Source organism: Hippopotamus amphibius, chromosome X (genome assembly GCF_030028045.1).
Source record: "Hippopotamus amphibius kiboko isolate mHipAmp2 chromosome X, mHipAmp2.hap2, whole genome shotgun sequence".
Taxonomy (NCBI): Eukaryota; Metazoa; Chordata; class Mammalia; order Artiodactyla; family Hippopotamidae; genus Hippopotamus; species Hippopotamus amphibius.
Window position 1 is genome coordinate 62869461 of NC_080203.1, and position 19707 is coordinate 62889167.

The 19707-nt window shown below is 34.2% G+C and overlaps 1 protein-coding gene across 1 annotated transcript in view; it reads right to left on the minus strand.

Moving 5' to 3' along the window:
- Positions 1-19707, minus strand: part of DACH2 (dachshund family transcription factor 2) — a 632298-nt gene that overhangs the window by 13218 nt on the left and 599373 nt on the right. Inside the window, exons 9-10 of the mRNA XM_057717620.1 lie at positions 3348-3496; positions 3075-3222 (exon numbers count right to left, since the gene is read on the minus strand). Coding sequence (XP_057573603.1) covers positions 3075-3222; positions 3348-3496 — 297 coding nt within the window. The remainder of the gene's footprint in view (positions 1-3074; positions 3223-3347; positions 3497-19707) is intronic.

Genomic DNA, 19707 nt, shown 5'->3' on the forward strand with positions numbered 1-19707 from the left:
AAGCCTGCATGCAGCAATGAAGACCCAATGCAGCCAAAAAAACAAAAACACATAGATTTATTCAAATTAATGTATAACTTCATGTCCTTGATAAGACAAAATTTTGCTTCTAGTAAAATTATTTATTCAAAAATGTTCCATATGTTGATTCCCTTGAAATTTATGATTTCCTATATTATGAACAATGCCACAGCATATTACATTTAAAATTATATAAAAATAATTTTAATTTATTTAGGACCTACCATGTACTGAACATTTTTCTGGGACTATATCTCATTTAAACCTTACAACAACTCAGCAAGGAAGATATCATTATCTCCATTTTATAGATGGGGAAACTGAGTCCTTGAGAGGTCAAGAAATTTATTCAAAATCCCAGAACTAGTAGTTCTCATAGCCTGAGGGCCAAAGATCACATAGGTAGCTGTTTCAAAGCCTGGGGACCATATAATTGGTCAAGGCCCAAGACAGATGACCTTCAAGCTCTCTTGTAGCTCTATCATTCCTTGATTCTAAGTGTCTAATCTGCAAAGAATATTATTACATATGTTTAATTCAAGTAACACATTCTTGCTAACAACAAAATGGTGGTTAGATAGAATATTTGTGTGAAAGATTGTTTTCTTTTAAAAAGAAGGCATGCATCAGGATTCTTACTATATATAAATGTTTTATATATATAGTTTACTATATATATAGTTTTACATATGTTCTTTATATATGTATATATGTTGCTACTATTTTTTTTATAAACTTGGGAAGACATTACTTTTTAACCATAATACCAATTTTCTCCCTTTTTTTCAATGATATGACTTTAGATAAAGAGTTCACCCTTTGTCATAAAAAGTAGGATTACTGGGTATAAGATATTTAGGCAACTAGAAAGGAAATTAAATAATCATCCAGTCAACTATTGCAATAGATGATGATGTTGGGAATCATAGAGATGAAGCAGATAGTTTCTTTAAATCAATGAGGATACCAGAGTAGTTTATTTTCATTATGTTAGTTATAAGATGTAAAATGTTAAAAACAGTGCTTAGCACATAGGAGACAGTTGATAAGCATTAGCTAATAGTAGTCTCAGCAGTGATGGTAGTAGTAGTAGCGACAGTAATGATAGCCATAGTAATGATGATAGAATATTAGTTTATTAAATACAAATGCTTCATAGTAAATCTGATAATACATACAATATTACTTCTACCATGTCTAGGAATTTTCAAAAGACAATAGATATGATATCCATTATAAAGACAGACCTGAATAGTCTACAAAGAAGTTAGTAAACAGAAATCATTATGAGTAGATCCCTAAAAGAAGCCAATTTTACTATATGTAGTAGATTTTCATAAGTCAATTTGTGAATGTCATTATATTTAACATATTTTGTACTTTAGGATAAATAATCTCCCTATTAAAGAAATGTGTTTTTATAACTTCTAATCATAATAATATATATTGCAAATATCAGAAATAAACTAATTTCTCCAAACTTTAAAAAGACAATTTAGTCTTTGTTTAGTAGTATTTAAAGACTTTGGCGAGATAAGAAGAGATTTAACTCTTTTTAAATGCAAAGACTGAATTTCCATTTTGAACTGAACTAATAATTCCTAGGCCCTAAGGAAAATATACAGTAAAATTTCAATTTCTTGATGCAAATTTCAGAAATTAATATGCTATTTTGGAGTAGTATAAAGTTAGTGGATGTCATTCAACTAGAGAGGCATTATCTGGGTTGTGAATTTTCTCTCCCTTTTTTGGCTCTCCTTCCCACTCTTTAACTCTTTTACTTAACTTTTGCTTTGTGATCATTCTATAGAGGAGTAAGCAAAGAAGGGAAAGAAGGTGAAAGGCACAATAATCACTTTTGCTGCTGCTTTGTATTTTATGATAAATATTAGGAATAGGTGGAAATTATTTGTTAAAGTTTTGAATTTTCTCTGGTTTTGGTATGAAGTAGTCTCATCATCCATGTCTGTAGATTATCAAATGCCTACCCATTATTGGAAAGTTATTTCTATTTCTGAACAATATTTCTCCATTCTCTCCATTCGTCTCCATCCCTACTTATGCTACCCTATTTCAGTCCTCATCACCACTGCCTAGATGAGGGCAATCTCCTTTTACATAGTTTCCTTGTTTGTAGTCATACTCCAAGTACCCTCTAATCTATTCCCAACACCAGAGTGGTCTATCTGATTGAAATCAGGCCAGATCATTCCCCTGCTTATCTTTTAATACTTCTTAAAACCTACAGGACAAAGTCTAAGCTAACCTTTTACATGATTAAAAATGGCCTTTAAAATTTAGCCTCTATTTTCTTTCTGCATCATCTCCCAAAATTCACTTCATAAAACTCAAAGCCATAGTAATAATAAACTGTATAGTTGCCCATGTTTAAGGCTTCTTGCCTCCACACCTATACTCATTGGTCTAGAATAACCAAATCATTCAGGTCATGCCTTTCTTGGCTTACTGATTCTTCAAGACTCAGGTTCAAGTGTCGGCATCAGAAAGCCTTCCTCAACCATCAACTCCCCAAACCACCAAGCTGAACTAACTACCCCCTGGCTATATAATCATATATAGTGTACATCATTGCTCTTGCTACTTTGTCTTAAAATTAGCTGGTTGGTTGTGCTAGTTCTCTGAAATGTAAATCTTTCAAGGACGGAGACTGAGTTTTATTTACCTTCTAACCCCAGAATCTAACATTCTTCTTGGCAGAGTAAGCATTTCATACATAAGTAACTATTAGAATATATATATACATATATATATACATATACACACACATATATATATGAGTATTTTATGAAACTGTTAGAGAACTAAGAATATTCATGTTTCCAAATCTGAAGCGTAGACCTCATTCATTATATTTAATTAAAGAGAAATAGTGTAAACGTATTACCTTGTGGACTGCACACAGTATTTGATTCTTAGCTTGTCATTTGTTTTTCATCTATTCCAGGCTATCCCTGAGAATATTTCTATTACTGTTGAAAATATCTCCAGCACAATATTAAGTTATTCACTTATATTGAACTTGTTAAACTTACTTCTGCTTTGAAGCTCAACTGCGAGTTGTCTTTCAAGGTTTTCTCTAATTTCTCTCTCTCTATAGAGCTCCATTCGCAGTTCCTTTTTTTCTTGTTGAATCTGCTTCTCTTGGATGCGGGCATTATCCAAAGCCACTTTCAGTAGACCCTGTCAAAGTACAGCAAAGGACATGCAGTTCATCTTATCTGTTTTAATTTCTCAAATATGAAATGATTTCTGTAGGTGCTAATGTCTTGTATTACATTTATTTTGTTTATAGAAATATTGTTGACCTGAATGTTGGTCAACAGAGTCTCCACAGAGGACAGACTATCAGCAAAAATGAATGGTCCAGGGAATCCAGGAGGCAATGTTTGCCCAGGAGTCAGTTGGATCTTGTCCAAGGGTGACTTCATCATTGGAATTTGAATGGGTACTTCTTCTGTAAAAAACAAAATTAATATCAGAAGGTTCATAAACTAACATCTCAAAATTTTCACTATGTTTCCTTCACCTCTAATGTCATCTATAAAGATTTTGTTTCTCAAGCTAAATGAATGAAAACTCATAATTGGAAGTCATACCTATTTCCCAGCTGCCTCTAATTCCTCAAACAAAAATATTTCAGTAAATAATCAGTGAAAATGAACCAACATTTACTGCTAATTGACATAAAATTTGGAGAGACAAATTTAAGACATACTTATTAATATCTATATATTAAATAATCAAACCACTTCCTAATAAAGCATAAATTGCTTTTTATTTTTTCTTTATATCTATCTATCTAATCCATCTCCATATTTTAACACCATTATTGAAGCATAATTTACATATAAAATTCATCTATTTTAATTGTATACATAAATGATTTTTAGTAAATTCACAGAATTGTACAACCATTACCAAAAATCTATTTTAGAATACCTCAGTGGCCCCCCAAATATCCCTGATGCCCATTTGCAATTAATCTCCTTTCCCACTCCCAGCTCCTGCAACCACTAATGTACTTTCTGTCTTTACAGGATTGCCTTTTCTGGATATTTACTTAAATAGAATCATATTGTAAGTGGTCTTTTGTGTCTGTCTTCTTTCACTTAGCACAATGTTTTTGAGGTTCATCCATGTTGTGGCACGTATCAGTGTTGTTTTTCCTTTTTATTGCTGAAAGTTTTCTATTGCATGTATATATGACTTACTGTTTAATCACTCACTAGTTTGGCATCTGGATTGTTTCAAGTGTTACCATTTTTAAAAAAATTATTGGAATATAATTGCTTTACACTCTTGTACCAGTTTTTGAGGTACACCAAAGTCAATCAGCTGTCTTTATACACATATCCCCATATTCCCTCCTTCCCTCGAAGCCCCCCCACCCTCCCTGTCCCAGGCCTCTAAGGCATCATCCATTATCTAGTTGATCTCCCTTTGTTATACAACAACTTCCCACTGGCTATCTATTTTACAGTTGGTAGTATATATATGTCTATGCTACTCTCTCACTTCGTCCCAGCTTCCCCTTCACCCCCTGCCTCCCCCAACCTCGTGTCCTCCAGTCCATTCTCTGCATCTGCATCCTTATTCTTGTCTTCTCATTGGGTTCATCAGTATCATTTTTTTTTTTTTTAGATTCCATATATATGAGTTAACATACAATATTTGTCTTTCTCTTTCTGGCTTACTTCACTCTGTATGACAGACTCTAGGTCTATCCACCTCATTACATATAGCTCCATCTCATTCATTTTTATAGCTGAGTAATATTCCATTGTATATATATGCCACATCTTTATCCATTCATGTTTTGATGGGCATTTAGGTTGCTTACATGTCCTGGCTATTGTAAATAGTGCTGCAATAAACATTAAGGCACATGTTTCTTTTGGGATTATGGTTTTCTCTGGGTATATGCCCAGTAGTGGGATTACTGGATCTTATGGTAGTTCTATTTTTAGTTTTTTAAGGAATCTCCAAACTGTTTTCCATAGTGGCTGTACCAACTTACAGTCCCACCAACAGTGCAGGAGAGTTCCCTTTTCTCCACACCCTCTCCAACATTTGTTGTTTCTAGATTTTTTGATGATGGCCATTCTGGCCGGTATGGGGTGATACCTCATTGTGGCTTTGACTTGCATTTCTCTGATGATTAGTGATGTTGAGCATCTTTTCATGTGTTTGCTGGCCATCTGTATGTCTTCTTTGGAGAAATGTCTATTTAAGTCTTCCACCCATTTGTGGATTGGGTTATTTGCTTTTTTGGTATTAAGCTGCATGAGCTGCTTGTATATTCTGGAGATTAATCCTTTGTCCTTTGTTTCGTTGGCAACTATTTTTTTCCCATTCTGAGGGTTGCCTTCTTGTCTTGTTTAAGGTCTCCTTCGCTGTGCAAAAACTTCTAAGTTTCATGAGGTCCCATTTGTTTATTCTTGATTTTATTTCCATGATTCTAGGAGGCGGGTCAAAAAGGATCTTGCTTTGATGTATGTCATAGAGTGGTCTGCCTATGTTTTCCTCTAGGAGTTTTATAGTGTCTGGCCTTACATTTAGGTCTTTAACCCATTTGGAGTTTATTTTTGTGTATGGTGTAAGGAAGTGTTCTAATTTCATTCTTTTACATGTAGCTGTCCAATTTTCCCAGCATCACTTATTGAAGAGGCTGTCTTTTTTCCATTGTATATTCGTGCCTCCTTTGTCAAAGATAAGGTGCCCATATGTGCTTGGGCTTACCTCTGAGTTCTCTATTCTGTTCCATTACCTTTTATTTTGAAGAGTATTTCTTATGAAAAAAAAATCACCTATCATGTAAAACTACCAAGTGTATATTTTCTCCCCTTATATTTTTATATAAACTTATCCCACACACTCATTACTTTAATGAGATTCCCTCTTAGCTTCTTAGGAAGATACACCAATAGAATTTTGTCTAATAAGATATTTCAGATTTGTTTTGCACAGATACATCTAATTACAAAAGGAATCTCCTCTTACTTGGAGAAACTATCTACTTGGCTATCTACCTGAATTATGGTTGAAAATCTTTTATGTGAGATGTATGAATTAGATAGCAAAGTTTCCTCTGCAATTAGGAATTGAGGCTTTTGACATATGTAAAAATAAACTGCTTCAGAGGTAATCTTGGAATGTAGCCAAACAAACCCTGGCATTCTTAAATGGCTTCAATAACAATGCACAATGAGTTGAATTGCAGCATCTCAAACAAAATACTCTATTCACTATTAACTAAGCACAAGCAAAATTTGAAAATATGCATCTCTCTGGTCATAAAAATGTTCAGTGACCCCACATATTTTGAGACTCAGTCAAGAAAAAAACTAGGCTTGAATCTAGACCTAACCAATTCTCACATGGTTCGAAAACAAAAATCTAGCTATTGGTTCTGGCCCTTGTAGGGATAGGAATATGGATTTGTCATACAGTTAGATTTCATTTTTCAATTGCAAGCAGGCTATATATTTAGTGTTCAGAGCCTTGAACCCCATTGATTTCACAGTCATACGGTTTGCTGTGGGATTTCTTGTCTGGGAAGCTGTGGCATACAATTGCGGGAGTTTCTGTGGGATTACTTAATGGGATAGCACTATCTCTGAATAAAATACTCTTGATATAGATAACCTTTAAAATTTCTAATTTTCTAAAGTGTATAGGGATAAAAATTCTAACGATTATTTTAGAGAATCAACAGTTTCATATTATTCGAATCCAAAATGTTATACAGTATTTATCAGTCTTAAAGAATTCAATAGTATGTATAAAATAGCCTGTTAATTTTCTTTTAGCACCGGAAACTATAATGAACGTATTCATAGGAACTGTTTTTTTAGTAAAACTTAAAAATAATATTTTGATCATAAATGCCTGATGCATGTGTTTTATACAACTCGCTTGTAAAATTAACCCTAACCTCTTACAGAACGTTTTCCTTCCTTCCTTCCTTGTCAGAGTTTTGGAAGAGGTAAAGTATTCCAGAGGGAGCACAAGTTCTGTGATCTATTGCAACTACAAGATTTGAGCATTGGAAAATATCTCATTAAAAATCTAAATTCTAAAATATGTCAGGCAGCAGCTCTAATGTCTCTAAGGTATATTTCTCAACAGCTAACGAAGCAATATTATGCTTGATTTGTGTTGCTTAAGTCTGTATTTAGTTAGTATTTTGTCTTCTGCACATGACTGCATTAAGTGGATAGAAAGAATGACTTCATAATGATCTATCAATATTAATAATCATTGGGGCGGTTCAACATCTTTACACTGATGTTTATAAATCTTAAAGGTGAATTGATGTAGCCTGGAAGATCTATTTTTACAAAATGAACCACTACAAAGTTAGAACATTGACTTCCTGCTGATTCCAAGATAATATAACGTTCCTCCTGAATAAATATTTTGTATCAGGGGAGACTTCTTAAAATTACGGATGCTTTGTCATGTATCACTCTACACACACATGTAACCTCAGTGGTAAGAATCTGAGGGGTATTCTACAAACAAAATACCTGAAAAGGAAATAAATACATTACACATATGCATAAAACAAAATTAGAACTACATTAAAATCACCAGAAGTCTTCTATTTGGAGATGAATGAAATGCCATTAAACTGGCTGAAAGGAAAATTACTATTGACTATGAAGACAGGTTGTATGGTCTATGGTTTGTAGTGTTGCTGTACAGTAGATTGAAGTTTCAAAATAGTATTACTCTTCTTTAAAGAGATAGACACAGCTGAATTAGGTGCTGCTTGCTGCAGTGAGGATCAAATGCAAAAAGAATCATATTTCATCAGACCTAGTCAACACCAGGAAAATAAATAGAAATATAAGAGGTATGCAGGCAATGATTCATTTTGATAATCTAGCCCAGGAGAGACACATAGAGACAGCACACAGATCTAAGCTTCTACCAAAAGACAAATAGGACACAGAGGGTAGGGATTGGGATGACAGTGTAGCAGAGGTCACATCGATTTTCAGCAGCAGTTTTCACACAGATGAGATAACCCTGGACTCTATTTGGCCCATTGTTCATATCCTACCTGTCCGACAAGCAATAAATTTCCTAGTCCTAGAAAAGAGCAGTAAAGAAGAAGGATTCTACTTATGACTTCTTATGATTAAGTTTCTATGCAAGCAATACATGCTTTTCCAGAGCAAGGTCACATTGCATGTTAAGGTCCGTAATAGCCAAAAACTAGTCCAAGTGTATTATGTTTTGGTGTACATGAGTGGAAACTGTCAAACCATTCATCATTTTGTTTTTCTGATTTAAATCACATACTACAAAAATGAATGATAAATGCATTAGAAATCTATTTCAATCTTCTAATAGGTCTTCACATTTGAATGGCACCTACATTTTCCTCAGAGTTTGAATAGGTGCACTATTATTTAGGAATTTATTAGGTAGGATTGGGAAATCCTAATTGGCAATGAAATTAAATATGGGCAAGTACTAGAAATATAGATTTTCAGTGAAATAAGAGCATTTCTTTGTAATCTAGGGAGAAAGGATTTTGATTGAGTATTTTGATTTAAAATGCTAGTGTTCAAATGTATATATTAAAACCTTTATCAATACATATGATGCAGTGGTATAAACTAAAAGATAAAGATAGGACAACTGCTATCTAGCTGAGGATATGAGCAACCCCTTATTTATTGAGGCAAATTGGAGACTGCTTTTATTGAACACATTCATTAAACCTGCCATACTTTGTAACAGCACTTGAAAATCTAACAAGCTCTTAATTTTAAGTTTTTACTTAGGGCCCAGATCAATAGATGTAAAAGTAGACAAGAAGTTTGTAGAAAAAAAGATAAACATATGGTAAATGCTCAGTATGAAAAAGTCCTCCTAAAAATTAAAGTCAAGGATGCTGGAGACTTTCTATATGACTCTAGTGCTTGTTTTCCCATCTTTTCATGGGGTTAAGTGTTTCCTCTTTCCTCTGGGCTTTGAGGATTGTGATATAGGAATAGAAATTGAACACAGTTGACTCACTCAGCAGTGGAAAGATGCAGCCACCTACCAGGTCATCAGTTTTCATTCTTTAACAAATAAATTATATTTCATCATTTGAATTGAGAGCTTTCCCCTAAATAGAGCTGGCCCAGGGGACTCTCTTTTGTTGGTGTCATTAGTATTACAGTGGGAGCAAGCAAGACACCTGCTTCCCTGCTGCAAAATGAGAAACAATAACAGCAACAAAATGACCAACTGCTGCGAAATGATCTGACCTGCATGAACATGAGGAAGTGTTCATGGTCTGAGCTGAACAATGATTCAAGTGTTGCCATCATCAAATTTGGGAAAGAAACACTTGATTCCCAAACTGTTACATTTCTTTAGGAAAACAAAAAAATAAACTAAATAATGCTGATAAATGAAAACAGAAAGCTAGTAGCAAAGGAGTGAAGGGTCACCAGCTTGAGAAAGTGAGACAGAAAACTTTTAAAACCAATTATGGGGGGCTTCCTTGGTGGCATAGTGGTTGGGAATCCACCTGCCAATGCAGGAGACATGGGTTGGAGCCCAGGTCCAAGAAGATCCCACATGCAGTGGAGTAACAAGGCCCGTGCACCACAACTACTGATGAGCCCATATGCCACAACTACTGAAGCCTTCACGCCTAGAGCCTATGCTCTGCAACAAGAGAAGCCACTGCAATGAGGAACACTCATATCACAATGAGGAGTAGCCTCTGCTCGCCACAACTAGAGAAAGCCCGTGGGCAGCAACAAAGAGCCAATGCAGCCAAAAATAAATAAATAAATAAGTAAATAAATAAATAATAAAATAAATCTTAAAAATAATTAATAAAACCAATTATGGCTCTGTTTTGCTCTTGATCCTTAGATTAGTAATTTGACAAAGCAGACTCCTTTATAAACTATGAATTAGAAATAATCTTTCAGATAAAATAGTATGCTGATAACAAATATTATATCTAGTGAAAGGTTCGGAGGAAGTATGATACTCAGTCCCTGTCATTAAGAAGCTGACACATTATTTTGGAAAAAAGTCAATAAGTTACAGAAGTGTACAGTTATGTGTGGAATCATGTGGTATAGATAGTTAAGTGCCTCTAGGAGTTCAAAGAAGGAGAGATCACTGTGGTCTGGAGTAAGCACTCAAATTAATCTACTGACTCTCTAGTTGAAAAGTATTCCCAGTGTCCTTAGAATAAAATCCCATGGAACTTCCCTAGGATATTAGGTGTGCCAGCAAGAAAAGTTTCCTTGTCCAAATTAGTGTTGAAAAAACTGGATTAAACAGTGTTAAACAGTTTTCCTTAAAGCAGTGGTCACCAGATGCCCAGTGAAATTTGAATTTCAAATAAACAGCAAATAATTTTTTTAGTATAAGTATGCCAAAACATTCTATGGGACATCTTTATGCTAAGAAATGATTTGTTTATCTGAAATTAAATTTCACTGGGCATACTGTTTTCTTTATTTGCTGAATCTATTAAAGCAGAACATCTCAGAGCCTTTAAAATGCTACTTCTAAACATTAACATATATTACATGTTAAATTAGATAGCTGAGAGCATAGTGGCAAAGAGTAAAAGGTGCTGGAGCCTGATTGCCTATGTTTCCAACCCTGCTCTATGATTTGCTAGCCCTTGGAAAAGTTCCTTAATCTTTTTGTGCCTCAATTTACTCATCTGTAAAGTTAGGATAATAATAATATCTATCTTATAGGGTTGTTATAAATATTAATAAGCTAACATTTGTAAAGTTACTCAAAGTAAATGCAATGTAGAGGTTTGTTAAATAAATTGTTAATTGAAAATTCCCAGGAGTGCAAGAGAATACAGAAACTTATTTGACCAACTAAGCACCCACTAACACCTCATGAAGACATGATGGAAAGATCTTCTTCTAGGTTATAATTGGATGAGCCTGGTTTCACTTTAAATTAGACCAATGTTACTTTCTCAGTTATCAAAGGTCTGAGGAGACTTCCTAAGTCAAGGCCAGTGGTTCTCAACTGGGGGCAATTTTGCTGCCCAGAGGATATTTGGCAGTGGCTGGAGACATTTTTGACTGTCAAAACTGAGGAGGTAGGGGTGTGTGCTACTGACATCTAATGGTAGAGGCCAGGGATACCCCACCCTCTGCCTCTATCCCCATCAAAGAATTATCTGGCCCAGATGTCAATACTGGTTGAGAACCGCTGTTTCAAAATTATAGGGGAAAATGAATGAACAGTTAACTAGATCTCCCTTTCTGTACTAAACTTCTTCTAGAGAGTTTAATATGCTTAATAAGACAATAAGGTCAAATCAATGATTTAGAACTAACAGTACTTTACAAGGTATGTTTTAGAGTTCTTATGCATTTAATTTTAGGTTCTTGACTTCAGTTCTTTGATCAAATGCCACCTTATTAGTGAAACTTATACCAAACATCCTATTTAACAATGCAGCCTGCACCCCTGTTTCCATACCCTTAACATTCTTTTTATTCCCATAAAATTTATCACCATTTAATATACAATATAACTTATTTTTTTTTACAATATAACTTATTTATTCAATATTTTTGTTACATGTTTCATTTTACTGCAATATACTCTCCATGAGAGTGGGGACCTTTTCCTGTTTTTTTATTTTTCCCATTGCTGTCTCCTCAGCATTTAGAATAGTAACTATCTGGTCTACAACAATTGTAATGATTTTGGATACTGATAATCTCAAAGTGTGCGGTAAGATTTCTGAGATATTGATTCCATTTTTTCTATCTATTCAAAAAGGTAAGATTACATATACACAAATATAGAATTTTAAGTTTTTTTACAAGTATGTAGTGAGAAGAAGGAAGAAAGAGGGGATCGAGGTAAAACATTCCTTGTCAACTCTCAGCCTTTCCAATAAAATAAATTATTACTATAGTCTACAGATATTGTGATAAACTAAAATTTTTAAAAATACTTGATATAGTTATCAAAGTATGCTTACTGCATATTTATTGAACCTGCCTGCATATCATAGTCCTTTGAGGACTGTAAACAGTAAAAGTATAAATCTTTCTGACCCATACACATACCTTCCTATCATCTTTGAGGTGATGTATTATTGCATCAAAGATAAAGCAAACTTGACTGATTATTTTAAAGTACATCTGTATTTTCTAGAACTTAGAAATAGAAAAAGGCTAAGGACTTGGAATAGAAAGAAATTTCATAAAGAGACTAGAACTTGATATAAAAACTGCAAGATAGAAGTCCAATGGGACAGAGTAACTGCTTGTGCTAAACCTGACCTGTACTAACACAGGGAGATCAACTGGATGCTTCATGTGATAACCTAGAAGGGTGGAGTGGGGAGGGTTGGAGGGAGGCTCGGGAGGGAGGCTCAAGAGGGAGGCTCAAGAGGGGGAGGATATGGGAATATATGTATAAATGTGGCTGATTCGCTTTGTTGTACAGCAGAAACTGGCACAACAGTGTAGAGCTATTATACTCCAATAAATATTGAAAAAATTTTTTTTAAAATAAGTTAAATTAATTAAGAAAAAAAAACTGCAGGACAAACAACAATATCTAATATAAACAATCAAACAGCACCAGAAGCATGTACAAGTCCCTCCTCCAGAAAAGAAGCTTGGCTACCTCTGTGAAAAAGGCTGCAGAGGGGAAAACACTAAATGAGGGGGAAGTTAATATGTAAGAGTTTGCATTACAAATTGGCAACAGGGGGCAGGCGTGGGCATAGAGGTAAAGTGGGAAGCTGATGTTTTAAAGAGAGGTGTTTAGGAAAAATGCAGGAGAGGGCACACATTTCCATTAATCAGCTGACCATTCCAGGTTAAAATGTTTTGTTGCCCTGGTTTATCTGTAAAATTGCCTCAGGGTTCTAATATAACCACTCTTTTACCCTTACTAGGGCTTCAGTCATCTAGCTGACTACAGAGGCTGTAAAGCAGATTTTTCATTTTGCTTCCCTGTAGAGGAATGTGCAGTCCTTTCCATCAACCAGGCAAGAAAACTCTCTTCTTAATCAGGAAGAGAAATTTACTGCTCCCACCTGGCAGTTCAGTTGCAAACTTTAAAATCACTGCCTTTTTTTTTTTTTTTTGGACTTAGTTAACATATCTGAGTAGAGTGGATCAGTGGAAGGTAAAAGGGAACAAGTTATTAATCCAGTACTTTTAACATCAGCGGTTCTTAAACTTTATATGGATCAGAATATCCTGAAGGTCTTTAAAAAATTGTTCCCAACTCCCAAGTTTTCTGATTCAGTAGCTCTAGGGTAGAGCCAGGCAACTGGAATTCCTAAGTGCCCAGTTGATATTTCATGTTCCTGGTGTGGGGACCACAATTTGAGTAACCACTGAGCTATATAAAAGTAAATTTTGCTACATTTAAGGATAATTAACATTGCTTTCTATTACAGTACCTTGTTTTAAAATAGTTGTCTTTGCCATTTTAAGAAACTTCAAAATGATAACTAATTTTAAGTATGTGTTTTCACAGCTCCAAGAAATACATAAAATTAGAGACATTAACTAGCCTGTTCTACAGACCTAGAGATTCTGAAAACCACTTTACATTGCACTGAAAAAAAAGTATAATGGAACCTATTTGTAACACAGAATCAGGAAACAAAACAGTGAAAAAAAAAAAAGTGAGTCTATACCGGTAAAAGCAAAATACTTTTCCGAGAATGAATTTATCATAAGCAACTGTTCAGTAAGAAAAACATCAGTTCTATGGATTAATCCTTGGATACTATTTCCCTGTGTCCATGTAAAAGGGAAAGTGGGTATTTTGGTAGGATTAACATTAAAAATTAAAGATGATTTAAAATCAGAATAACACTGTCATGGAGAACTTGGCAAAAACAGTCTATATAACAGTTTATAATTTGTCACCTCCTCTAAACTCTGTAATGAGGAATATGTAGATAATTATACAGGTTTGACATTTATATTGAATGTTCACTAATAACTCTGCAATTTTACCTGCTTATAGTCTGTGAATATTTATATTTTTGATGTTACCACAGTACCAATGATATAAAATTGAGAGCATTCTTTTATTCATTATGTCTTGCTTCTCTTTTCTCTTCTCACTGTCTCTGTCTCTGTCTCTCTCAGACACACAAACATGCTTGCACACATACTGGTGTGAATATATACTGATTTTTCTGTTTAAGCTAAGAAATAAAAAATTGAGGTACTGAGGCACCATATTTTTATAATAGAAAAAATTAAGGGCTTTTCTAATAGTTGTCTTGAAATCATAATCACAACACCTGCAAACCTAGCTAGTTCAAAATGATGCCAATCATTTAATTACTTTACAAACTCAATTTTCTTTAAAATAAATGTTAATTATTAGAGAAAAGCACTGCAATTTCAGTTTTCCTTTTCTGTTTAATGTCAGCATTAAGACCATCAAAACTGTTGCTTCTCCTTTGGAAATCTCTGAAGTTTTATCAAAGAAGCAGGTATCTATTAATAATGCTTAATTCAACAACCTTCACCAAATGCACAACCCTATTTTTAGATACTGTCTATTGCCATGAGAGCTTATACCATCTGGTGAGCAAGTTTTTTTTTGGTAAAATGATAATACTAATATAATAATTCATAAGATATAGTCAAGGGACCAGGGAGGGGTAAACATCATCACTAGAACAAATTAGCGTGCCATTTTCTTTCGTGTTTTAACATCGCCTCTTCCTCATCTACATTTCTAGTTAGGTTGTGGGGCTTGTTTCAATTTTACTCTCTTCTATTTCAAAATTCACATCTAACTTAGTGACTTTTATCAGAAACACTTACTGAGTACTCAGTTTTTCCAGGTAGGGTGGCGTAAATTAAAATGAGTTAGACTTGTAAATTGAAGAGTGTGATAGTGATTTCCTCTAATAATTATATTAGAAACCTCAATCAATTGGAAAGTTTTCACAAATGTATCATTCACAGTAACTTCAATAGTTATCCAAAGGTTAATCACCAGATACCCCCACTTTCTTATTTTAGCTAATTTTTCCCCAAAAAAGTATGATTCCTCTGTTCTACTTAGAGTGCAATGAACATGACTGAATCTTTGTGTCTTGGAATGTTACATCTCTAAACTTCAATGTCCCTATTTGTATAATAGGAAGAACTGCCTCAGAGTGTTTGTGGGAGGTCTTAATGATAAAACGAACATGGAAGCACCTAGCACTGTACTTAGCATATAGCAGGCCCTTAGTAAAAATTGACTAAATCTGAAACTATGCTAGCCTTCTAGATATGAAATGTTTAAGAAAAATGATTGAACTGAATGTACTCTGAGTCCAAGACTTGCCTATGAAATTTCTTTTTTTTTAATTTCTTATGGTAAATTGATTGAAGAGTTTAGTTAATGTAGCAATGTTAATTAAGGTTTTGTAGCATTGTATTTTGTTTTCCTAATAACCATACAAAAAGCAAACTTGCAATGTTGTTACTAAAATCTCTCAGATTAGTTCGGAGGTAGTTGGAAGACTTCAGGCTCACATTATTTGAGTCACATTTTTTCCCTTAAATTTGATTGAAGCTACATTTTTAGCTTCAACCATGGAGAATGACAAGTTTAAAATAAGTGAGCTTTCTACAAAAAACAAAACAAAACAAAACAAAACAAAACAAAACAAAACAAAACAAAATGAAAAAAACCAAAAACCAAAAAGCAGGAAAAAATCTATCTTAAATTTTCCTGGCAAATTCAGCCTTTTTTTTTTTAACATTAAAATTCCTTCACCCACTATTTGTTACAAATATTTATGGATCATTACGGAATGGCAGATGTTGAAGCAGAGACATGGCAGATATTTTTCATGTTTGCTAATAACCCTGGTACTTAAGGATTTTTTTCAACTTCTATCATAAGAGCTTTAGTTTGAACAAAGAATCCAAAATGTTTACTGAATATAATATTTAGAATTAGTATAAGATTATGTCTGTGCTGAAACTGCGTCTATGCAGACAAAACAGAGTTTGATGTTTTCAATAGCCTGCATATATATATATGTATATATATATACATAAAATATATATTCAAAGTGTGAAACATAAAGAGAAAAGTTGTTTGAGTGATCTAAATTACCATAATACTACACAAACTGTTCAGAACTGCCCAGGTAATTTCTCAGCTCTCAAATTCCAGTGACAGTTTAGGTTCCTCTGTTTTTCTCCTTTTTCTTTCCTTATCTGATCCCAACCTTACACATACTCATAATCAATGATATTTCTTTTGGGGAAAAATTATATTTTTAAGATTTACTTTGCACAAAGCCCAACAAATATTAACAGTTAATATTAAATGCAGTTCTGTAGCATTTTCTATTTCTATGAATGTTTAAATATTATGAACTCAGCCAGAAGAATCATGTAGTGAGAATAAATGGAAATATAAAAAGAAATTAAGAACTAATATCTAATATCTTTCATTATTAATATCTTATAATCAGACTTGGATATATCACCCAAGCTTTGTGTACTAGAGTCCAATTCTATGAAATTGTTTTATCTTTATGATTCTTTTATTTGGATAAAGTGCTTTAAAGAGAAACATTATAGGGACTTCCCTGGTGGTGTAGTGGTTAAGAATCCACCTGCCAATGCAGGGGACACGGGTTTGATCCCTGGTTCAGGAAGATCCCACATGCCGCAGAGCAACTAAGCCCATGTGCCACAACTACTGAGCCTGTGCCTTGAGCAAATGCTCCACAAGAGAAGCCACTGCACTGAGAAGCCCACACACTGCAACAAAGAGTAGCCCCCACTCTCCACAACTAGAGAAAGCCGACACACAGCAACAAAGATCCAATGCAGCCTAAATAAATAAATAAATAGCAACATTATAACATTCAATTCCAAGGAAAGTATATTCAATTTAGTACCATATATTTTTAGCCATTTCTGCATTTGACCTATACCTGTCTTCATATTTGCTTTGGATGACTTTAAGGAACATGGCTCCATCTCCTGAGCCATGTTATCCAGTTCCCTCTGAGATTGTCATTTTCCTAGTCTGAACTTATCCCTAGGGTAAATCACATTGCTCATTGCCTCTGTGTCCACTCTCACCTCCCAGCCATTATTCAGGTTCCCACTTGGCATTTTTCTAGTGTGACAATACCATATTTTCATACAATGTTGAAATTACTTTCTACTCTTAGTTACTGACAATGGAGCCCATCCTACCTTCAGTTAAAACACCCATATTAACAGATAGTGAAATATGCTATAGTTAGCCTATGATTCTCAAGCAAAATCTGTATTACAGTTTCTTGGGAGAATGTGCTAATAGCCCAAGTAACCATCTAATCTAACTTAGTACTGTCTCTGAGAAAAATCTGAGGTTTTAAGAAAAACTTTCAGAGGGTAAAGGCAACACAATATACTATTCAAGTTTGGACATTAATGTATATTTATCACTTACAATGTCCCATGAGATATTTTCTTAACTGGATACTTATAATATGTGTTACCTATTGCTAGAAAGTGGGCTCTATGGTTAGCAAAACTCTATTAACACAACCTCATAGCTTTTTAAATTTTGTCAGCCCTTCCAACCATTTAAAGTATATAAAGGCTGCATTTTCAGGTCCCAGATAATATTTATTATTTATTTTCCAATGAAATAAAACATCTTATAAAGGACAATTCTACTATTATGTCTTTCCCTGCTTAGACTTCTTAAATAGGAGTGTGAGTCAAAAATTATCCGCACTCTGGCTGTAGAATTTATTTTAATTAACTTTTAGAAAAGACAAATACATCATTTTTTTTTGACATAATCTCCTTGCTTTTCAGTACACTTTGTCCGTCTGTCAACAAGTTTTCATATTCCCTCATTAAAAAATGTTTTAGTCTGATCTGCAAGCCACGAATGCACTGCTGTCTTCACATCTTCATCAGAATTGAATCTTCGTCCTCGTAGGGCTGCTTTCAGGGGACCAAACAGGTGAAAGTCTGATGAGCTGAAGCCTAAACTTCGGATTAAACACAGAAGACTGCTATCCAAGGGCGTTGTGATCTTGCACACTTCTGCCCACTCTGTCAACATTCTGCAAAAACTTTGCTTTGAGGTGTTAAAGCATCCTCCCTATAGTCCTGATCTTGTTCCACCAGACTGTCATCTGTTTGGTCCCCCTGAAAGCAGACCTACAAGGATGAAGATTCACTTCTGATGAAGTGAAGACAGCAGTGCATTCGTGGCTTGCAGCTCAGCCTAAAACATTTTTTTAATGAGGGAATATGAAAGCTTGTTGACAGACAGACAAAGTGTATTGAAAAGCAAGCAGATTATGTCAAAAAATGATGTATTTGTCTTTTCTGAAAATTAATTAAAATAAATTCTACAGCCAGAGTGTGGATAATTTTTGACTTACCCTCATATCATACCCCATGCCATCCACTGAAGCCAAAATGTATAGACACACAGTAGTACTATTTCCACAGATGTAAAATACCTCTAATAAAATAGAGATATAAAACAGGAACAAATTACTCAGGTCCACTATAATAAAAGACTGACCTTAAAACTATATTACACTAATGATACTGGTATTCCCATTGGTATGTTGTATACACCCTTTCAAAGCTGTATACACTGTTCAAATGACATGGTCTTTTTGTAATACTGTTTGTGTCCAAGAAGATACAACACTTATAGAAATGTATCTAGGGAGCTATAAAACTGGTAGAAAACATATTTCTCCAAGATATTTTAGTACTCTGAAAAATTCTATCACAGGGAAAAATGTTTTGCTGTAAATATCTTAAACGTCTTATAAAGGCAATGGCTTCCCGCAGCACTTGTTTAAATAATTTTAAGAGCTAGAATAGAGTAGCTCTTCTTATATAGCACAGCACAAACTCTTTTTAATTTCCTTGATTGTTCATAGGCCATGTCCATTAATTTAGAAAGATTTTAAGTGAAATGCAATCTATAGGCTAGTATGATAATGAATAATCTGCCAATTTGCAATATTACAACATTTACCAAAACAAAGCCACAAAATGCATTTTCCTTCAGCATAGCTTCTACTCTTCCTGCACAAGGTATTGTTTGATGATTATAATTTAGCAAGGAAAAATGACATTTTACATACTCAATGTGCTGTATATTTATGTAAGTTTGAAATGAGTCAAGGTAGGGAAAAATGACCTATTCATTCCTCATGGTAGTAGAGTTTAATTTAGAAGAAAAGACAGTCAAATCCTAAATTCAGGATTTTTGGAATTGAATTTTGGAATATATGTTTTTGTTTTTATTCTTTTTCAATTTTTTAGAAAATCTTATAAATTATTTAAAAATTAAGTTCTTTACTGTTATATGTTGCCTCTGTTCAGGCCTCATAAATTTCATTTCTGTATTTGTCAACAGGAAGTGTATGTGTGTGTGCATATGTATGTGGGTATTCTCCCCTACCATTCAAGATAAGTAAAAGGAGGGGGAGGAGATCAAAAATGGCGCAGTAAGAGGATGTCTTCCCCCAATGAACACATCACAAATACATCTACAAGTGGAACACTTCTCACTGAAAACTAACTTGAAACTGAGAGAAAGACTCCTATACAAGCAAGGCTGAAAGAAAGATACACACATAATAAGGTAGGAAGGGAAGAGAAGTGATCAGGTTGGAAC